Below are 7,888 nucleotides of genomic sequence, written 5' to 3' on the forward strand. Positions count from 1 at the left end.
CCATGCTTAATCTCGTATGCCGTCTTAAAAAAAAAAAAAAAAAAAAGAGTAGAAACCTGAGAGGTACAGGGAGGGGGGGATTGATGGCTGCCTGGAGTTTGTATCAGCGGAACATCCGCTTACATCACAGCCCCTACAGAGCTCCTCTGAGGGCTGCTATTGCTGTCTTGGCCTGTCAGACACCCCCTCCCCGGGTCCCACTCAGGATCCCAGCAGCAGGGTGACCAGGTTCTATGCACTTTCTCAAGTCACATGCGCAGGAACCCTGGCCATGACTCAGAGCTGCTTTCTCCTGAGTGACTGTGGGCATGAACTAAAATCTCCACAGGCCTTTTGCTTGCCCAGGAGGGAGTTGAAGCGTTCCCCCAAATCTAAAATGACCCTATCTGTGCAGAAGTTCCTCCAGGACTTCAACGCTCAGGCTGGGTGGGAATCACTAAGAGCCACAAGCAGGTATTTCCCTGGGGAGGTCTCAGTCACTAGGAAATAGTTGAGACACCAGCTCCAGGAACTCAGGAGGTGGCCAGGGCTCCTAGCACCAGGCACAGTCTGGCATCTGGGTTCCCATCAGACCCTGCAGTTGACTTGTTAGGATGAGCTCCCATTTTACCCAGCTCTGCCTTTACACCCACAAGCCAAGCATCCATTATCCATTAGTCGAAGATGAGATGCTGTGGCCCCATCTTTATCCGCATAGAGGGTATCCATGACTTGGGCCAAAACTAAGAACCAATATACATATATATATATTTTTTTTTAATATAAAAAGACCAATGAAAAATTTATTTATAAATTTTTCACGCTGGGCTACAAGTCTATATCGTACGCTCAGGAGTGTGCCACAGACTTCATACAGACAGAAGAGACTAAACCAGGACCCATTTGAAGCTGCAACATAGGCCTAGGAAGTCTTAACATTAATTAACATAATTAAAAAGGCATTTGCATGTAGAAAAAACATACAGAACTCCTTTTGAAGTAATCTGTGCTTGTCTCAGTGTCTGCCAGTGTCACGACATTATCACTATTCTTCCCACACTGGTTCATAAAAGCTGCAGAAGGACCAAAGAATATGACCGGGCGGCACAAAAGGCCTCCGCCCACCTGTGTCCTCAAGCGCTCCCCATTTTTGCACGCAGGGTCAGCAGCACTTCTACGAAGGGGAAACCTCATTTAAATTTGAATAATTCAGCCTCCCTTTTATTTCCCAGGATCAAAACAACAAGGGGTGTGGGGTTGCATAGAAAATTGGAACCACAGAAACCAGGAAGTCTCCTTTCAGGGACAGCAAGTGACGCTCCGGCACCTCCTCCAGTCCCGGTCCTTGGCGCAGCCCCTCCCTCAGGGCAGGATCCACAGGTCGTAAAGGGGTCCTGGAGCCGGGGCCGAGAAAGGGCACAGCAGCCCTTCCACTCACTCAGCAATAGCATGAGAGATTCACAGTCTTTATAGGAATTTTATAAAAATATAAATATGGGTACACGACAGCCTTCACAACGCTGGATACAACGCCCTTTAAAATTGGGTTTATAACCAAGATTCAAAAAATACACCTAAAACTTGGCTTAAAATATGTTAACATTTTATATTCTGTCATAAATGTTATGACATTTATTTAATCGTGGCAAATTCATTTACTTTTTAAAAAAAGTGTGCAACCGACTATTAACTATAATAGAAGTCACTAGGAAAGGGTAATATCCTCTCAAAATCCCCACGTTCCAGCCACGCGGGCTTCAAGCTCCCAGTGGAACTTTGCTAAACTAGCGGGTGTGGGGGGGATGGTGGCCCTCTCACGGGAGGGAGAAGGGAGGCAGATCTTGGGTTCCCTAAACTCACTCAGAACCCGGGAGAGGAACCAAGGAGAGGTGTGGAAGGGCAGGGATTTGGTGGAGGGAGGGACTAGCAACGGGAAAACGATAGGGCTAGGCGGTATTTTCAGTGCAACCAAGAAATGGTAGACTCAAGTTTTTAGTTTTAAGAAAAAAAAAAATGCATCTTTCTCCCATAACCACGCACAATATTTCCAAACAAAAAAACTCAGGCGCACAAACTTCACCCACAAATATACACACACGTGATAAATAGTTTAGGACATCAGGAACCGGGAGCGTCTCCTTCCTCGCGCAGGGGCGCGCAGACGGTGGAGTTGGGTAGTGGCTGCTTGGCGGCCGCCAGCGGCGGGAGCCGCACTGCGGGCGGGCGGGTCCCACGGGCGGCGGCGAGAGCGCGAGTCCGCCCGCGCCTTTCACCTTCCGGAGAAAACATTTCAAGCGGAGGATCCGGTATCTCGGGATTCCGAAGTCTCCCGGTGTGAGACTCAAATTTCAAAATGGGCTGGAGCCTGCGCCCCGCCCCCACCCTCGCGGCGGTCGGGGACCGTGGGAAGGCTCTGGGGCCCCGCAAGGCTCCGAGGACTGCCGAGGGGAGGCGCTCTCTGGCAGAGACCCGAACCCTGGGGGCCACGGACGTGGAAACCTAGCCCGATTTCCACGTGGGCCAGCAAACCTGGCGCACACCGAGGTAGTTGGCGGGAAGGTACAGCAGAGAAGACGCGGGCGAAGGTCAGGGTCTGGGTTCGGGGTGGGTATCACCGGCCGCTGGCTGCGTACTTGGCCTTGGTGATGAGATAGAGCACGATGTCCTGGTGGCCCCCGAAAGCGGCGATGTGCAGTGCGCTCCAGCCGTCACGGTTGGCTAGGCGGATGTCCGCGCCGAACTTGACCAACAGCTTCACCAGCTCCAGGTTGCCATCTATGACTGACTGGTGTAGCGCTGTCTGGCCCTCCGGCCCGAACGAGTTCACGTTGAACTCACAGTTAGTCATGTTCTGCAGCAGAGACTGCAGCTCCTGCGTGTTGCCCTTGCGCACCGCTTCCTGGAAGATGCGCTGCGTCTGAGGCGCCGAGCAGGTGGACAGCTCGGCTTGGCTCATGCTGCCGCAGAGCTAGGGCGGCGGGCCGCGCCCCGGCTCAGCGCGGGCGGCGGCTGCAATGCGGGCCCCGGGCTGTCTCGGGGCGTGTCTCGAGGCACGCCTCGGCGCATGGAGGGCGCTGCGCCCCCGGGCCCCGCACGCCGCTCCTGCGCGCTCCGGGCACTCGGGGCCGAGGGCCGCCCGCGCGGGACCCCTGCTGCATCCAGCCACGCCCAAGCGGGCGGGCGACAGGGCTGGGTGCTGGTTCGCAGGGCCTGGAGCAGGCGGAGGCCGCGATGCTTTCAATCGTGATGCCTTCAGTGTTAGGCTGCGCTCCTCCTAAACACCACTCGCGGTTCTTTGCAAAGCAGTTCTAATTCGCCCGCCGCTTCCCGGCGTCTTTTACGGGCCTCATATTTGCATAACAATGGACGCTCTTGACGTGCACACTAGGGCACTTTCAATTGGCTCGTGCCCACGTGGGGGCGGGGCGGAGGCGGAGTCGTGCGGCTACGCGTTCTACGACAGGGGGCGCTGATGTTGGTCAGCCCCAGACGCGGTGGTCAGGCAAACGACCACAGGGTTTTTCCAGCGCTGCTGCCGCATCCTGGGTCCGCTTGCCCCGGGTGTATAAACTCCTTCGCAGTCTTCCTCTTTCTTCATAGAGCTCGGAAAATGCGAGTTCTTCGCGCAGCCACTCCGGGACCTGGCCTTCACGGATGGCAGTGCCAGGACCCTCTCGGTTGCATAGCCCACCACCACATTGGTCCTTTCTACTCCAGTGTAACTTCCCAGGCAGGTCAGCCCAGGCAGTTCTTGCGTTTGGCCCCATCCACACTGATGAAAGGAACTCCATTCCCCCAAGTCACCCCAGTGTAGAGGTTCCATTTTCCTCTCCAGAAGGCTGGGACAGTCTCTCTCTCTGTCTCTCTCTCTGTCTCTCTCTCTGTCTCTCTCTCTGTCTCTCTCTGTCTCTCTCTCTGTCTCTCTCTCTCTCTCTCTCTCTCTCTCTCTGTGTGTGTGTGCGTGCGCGCACACACGCGCGTTATGATGGGCAGTTCGTCACTACTCCTCCAGATGTGTGTTTCTGCTACTCAGCCCCTGTTGGCATGTGCCTAGGCCTGGCTAGTGAGACCACAGCGCTGCCCCATAAGGGAGTTCTGAAATGAGTCATCCCCAAACCGTAAGCTCCACGTTTTATTGACCACTCTTAACAACTGACCAGGAGGCAGGAGGTGCTGGCTGGCTGGGGAGGCAAGGCTCCACATTTCCTCATTATGTTTTACAGCTTACAGCTTCGCTGTGGTTGCTGAAAATTAAGGAGGTATGATCTTAAGACTTGACGGAGCAGGAGGCAGGGCACGCCAGGGCTTGATTTCTTCTGAAGCCGAGCTGGGAATTCCAAGCAGGCGGCTGTAGGCCTCAACTGAGGAGACCACCCTGCCAGGCTTCATTTGGGGAAGCTTCTTTTGGTGGATGCTTCTACCCCTGGATCCAGAACTGTCTCGTAATTACCAGGGCATGCCCCCAACCCTGCTTAGTACTCTGGGAGGAACTATAGCTAACTAAACGGGAATAGTAGGTAAATGCTCCCTCCCCAGGACTGTCCATCCTTGGCCAGTTACCTTCAGGCCTGACCCTGGCTGACTTGTTTAAGGGCCACTCTCTCCTTCTGGTAGCCTGAATCCCTTGTATACGCAGCTTGGAGATCTCTCTAGTCTTCCAGAGGATTCTGTCCTTTTGGTCCCTAGACCCATCTCATGCTTCACTTTCCCAAGACCTCAAGGTTCTCGCTAGGTTCTTGCTGCTGTGCAGGTAGACTGAGGCTCCTCTAGGGATACTGACTGGTCTTGATGCTGGCTGTGTCCTAGTCCAGAACAAGGTGGGCATGGAGAAGAGGGAGTTCTGGGAACAGTCAGGAGGGCAGGATCTGCTCCCTGGTTGACCCATGGTTGTATGTGTCTGCATAGGGCTTGGGGGCATTAGACAGGCAGAAGGCAGAGGCCACACCTGAGGGTGAACCTAGCCCTTCCTCTCACCAAATCCAGGGCTGTCCCATGAAGGTGAATGGGTCCCCAGATGGGCCCCTACCTAGGTGGGCTCCAGCCTGGTCTGAGGAAGGGCATCTGAGATGCTTGCCCAGTGCAGAGCCTGGGAGAAAAGTCCTGTTGACATCCGCAGCAGGCGGCAGACAAAGGGCCCCTGTGTGAGCTCAGTGTGGGAACGCAAGGCCGCCACCACAGGGGCTGTGAAATCAGCGGCTGCCCTGGTGAGAGCTGGACGGCTCAGCTAGTTCTGGCAGAATAGCGCGGCTGCGGTGGCGGTCCTATCACGATAGAAGCTTATCCTGAGGAACCCCTTCCCCGTGTCTGACTCGAAGGGCAGACAGATGTGCTTGGTCTGCTACCTCTGTGCAGCTTCATGAGGGACTTAGGTGATGGCTACAGAATCCCTTCCTGGCTCATGCTCCCTCACCATTGCTGTACCCTGGCCCACACCCATGTCTTCCTGTCGCTGCCTCATAGGAGGATGGGCTTGGGGGAAGCCTGTGGGGCCCTTGGTTTCTAGTAAGCGCCGCCCAAGTGTTTGCTGGAGGACACTTCCAAAAGGTGGACATTTGTTCCACATTATTGATGGGAGGGAGGGGACTCACAGAGAGTCTGAGGGGACCCAGTATTGAGCTCCAGTGTTTGTGATGCTTGCTTGGGATTTAAGGAGACCTCATTCTGGCCGTGATGCTGGACCCTGACCCTTCTTCCCTGCATGATCCTAAGAATGTTGGTCCAGGAACATCCTCACCACCCTCTGCTTACTCCTAGAAGGCAAGAGTGGGCAGGGCACCCTTTTCCCTCCAGATGCCCCTCGCGGGTTCTTCCTTCGATGGGTGCTTAGCAATTGGCAGCTGTGAAGGCAAGTGCTGTGAAGGGGGTACCACATTCTGGAATCCCTGCTGGTGAAATCTGGGTGGGGTAGTCCAGGCAATCTGAGAGGCCATAAGAGGACAGCACAGACGGGGCAGCTGGCCAAAGCTGGGCCAGGCCTGCAGCCACCTTAAAGGCACTGAGCAGGGGAGGGAGGCCAGTGGGCAGTGGGGGGCGGGGCTTCCAGCTAATTCATTAAAATGTGTTGGGGAGCGTGGGAAAGAGGAGAGTGTTTCTTCCCAGCAGCCCAGACACCTGGTAGAAGAGAGAGGATCGGAATCAAATAACAAACACTCAGCTCCAGCCAGCCGGCAGAGCAGAGGAAGGAGGCCGGGCAGGAACTGCAGCAGACAATCGCTGTGACCAGGGCTCCTGCCCAGGCCACTCAGCATGGCAGGCCAACACTGGGCATCCTAGCTACCCTGTCAGCACTGTGACTGTCCCCCAGTCCTTGAGGCAACCTGTCCCTGCAGCTGAAGAAGGGACATTGCAACTAGCCCCCTATGGTTGGAGCTTGCTTCCAGTGCCTGAACCTGCATGGAACAGTCTCCTACCCTTTGCCATGGCTAGGGTGGAGGTGCTTCATAACAAGTAAGCCTTGTGGTTAGAGGCAAGAGCAAGTGAAACCCGTGGGGAAGTAATCCTGAGGATGGGCTGAGGGCAGGACCTGGCCTGACCTGATCAAAGCGGATGGTGCTGTCTTTTTCTCCTCCCCTGTCACCTTTGGTCCCGCAGCTGCCCAGGACCCAGATGGGCTGGGAAGCAATCAAGTATCCCTCGGTGCTCACTTGTCATCCCAGAGTGGGGAAGAGTGCAGTCGGGAACTCTTCCCAGGACAGGACAGAGAGCCAGCACTCTCACTTCTAGAGCTAGCACGCCCTTGATACTGTCTGTGCTCAGCCCAGACTCCAGCAGGTTGAGTGGAGGGTCTGGACTAGAGGTGGCCCAGAGGGACATGGGGAATTGCTGCAGTCCCTACCCAGCTCTCCTCATTTATGAAATGTCAGCTAGGTTTCTGGGGGCTGAATGGTTCCAGGCATATCTGGGACAGCGGCATGCCCTAGTCCCCAGGTGAGCTGGTCTGAGGAGGGTGAACAGACATGATTCTCACACCACACGCCCCGGTCTGGTCTGTAGTTATTCCCTGTACTAGGCAGAAATAGCACTCGGGACCTTGTTGCCTGGAGGCATCTGCTAGGTTCTTCAGCCAAATCTGAGCTGGTTTCCGCTTGAGGCAGGAAGCAAAAAAGGAAAGGGATGTGAGCAAGGGGGTGGAGGTGGCACATTCCTGGGGAGTGAGAAAGGAGGAGGCAGGCTACCATAACACCAAGTGTGTTGGTTGCAAGCAGGCTGCATGTAGGAGCCTCCACCCTGGTTTTTCTTTTCTTGCTTCCCTTCCTCCCTTCCTTTAGTTCCCGTTTGCCCTCCCACCTCTGGGATCCCTGGCATCAGCATCCTCAGCCCCTCCAGGGTGGACCTCAGCTCCCTCAGAGAGCAGAGAAAGCAGCATCTACTTTTGGGCAGTTGTGACCAGGCTTGGGTCCATGAGATGGGCGAGGGTCCTACCGCATTAGGAGGTAGCCAGATGCCTCCAGCCTCCCACTGGGTCACAGTGGCTGCCTTTCTCTCTCCCTGGAGAGCCACCCTTGCCTGACCTAGAGTGACAGAGACCTTGCGGGTCGCACCTCGACCTTGGGTCTAAGAACCCTGGCCATCTAGAAACCCAATTGTCTTTGGTGTCTCTGGCATCTAGAAGGCATCTATGGAGGGGCTCGGGACAGGCAGAGGGGAAAGATTAAGCAAACATCCAAGGCTCCAGCCTGAACCACATAGATCGAACGTTTTTCAGGTTTATTGTTCGGCTGTTTCTGGCTGCCTTGCCCTCTGAAAGGGTTACTGGTTGGGCTGAGGGCTTGGCTTGGCCCACAGGGGCTGGGGGTGGGGAGCAGGGTGGGATGACTGTCTAGGACCTCATGGAAGTGTGTGATGATGTGGTCCAGGTGGGAGCCATCGCAGAAGATCTTTTTTTTTTTTTTTTTTTTTTTTTTTTTTT

The 7,888-nt window shown here is 55.1% G+C and overlaps 1 protein-coding gene across 1 annotated transcript; it reads right to left on the reverse strand.

Moving 5' to 3' along the window:
- Window positions 1-764: 764 nt before the first annotated feature.
- Window positions 765-3,271, reverse strand: Nrarp (NOTCH regulated ankyrin repeat protein). Its single transcript, XM_005346343.2, has one exon. It carries the CDS (start codon window positions 2,933-2,935, stop codon window positions 2,591-2,593), a length of 345 nt encoding a protein of 114 aa, XP_005346400.1. The 5' UTR covers window positions 2,936-3,271; the 3' UTR covers window positions 765-2,590.
- Window positions 3,272-7,888: the final 4,617 nt, after the last annotated feature.

The sequence above is a fragment of the Microtus ochrogaster genome, chromosome 4 (genome assembly GCF_000317375.1).
Source record: "Microtus ochrogaster isolate Prairie Vole_2 chromosome 4, MicOch1.0, whole genome shotgun sequence".
NCBI lineage: Eukaryota > Metazoa > Chordata > Mammalia > Rodentia > Cricetidae > Microtus > Microtus ochrogaster.

Coding starts and splice junctions, on each gene's coding strand:
- Nrarp (XM_005346343.2), bottom strand. CDS start 2,935: ATGAGCCAAGCCGAGCTGTCCACCTGCTCGGCGCCTCAGACGCAGCGC.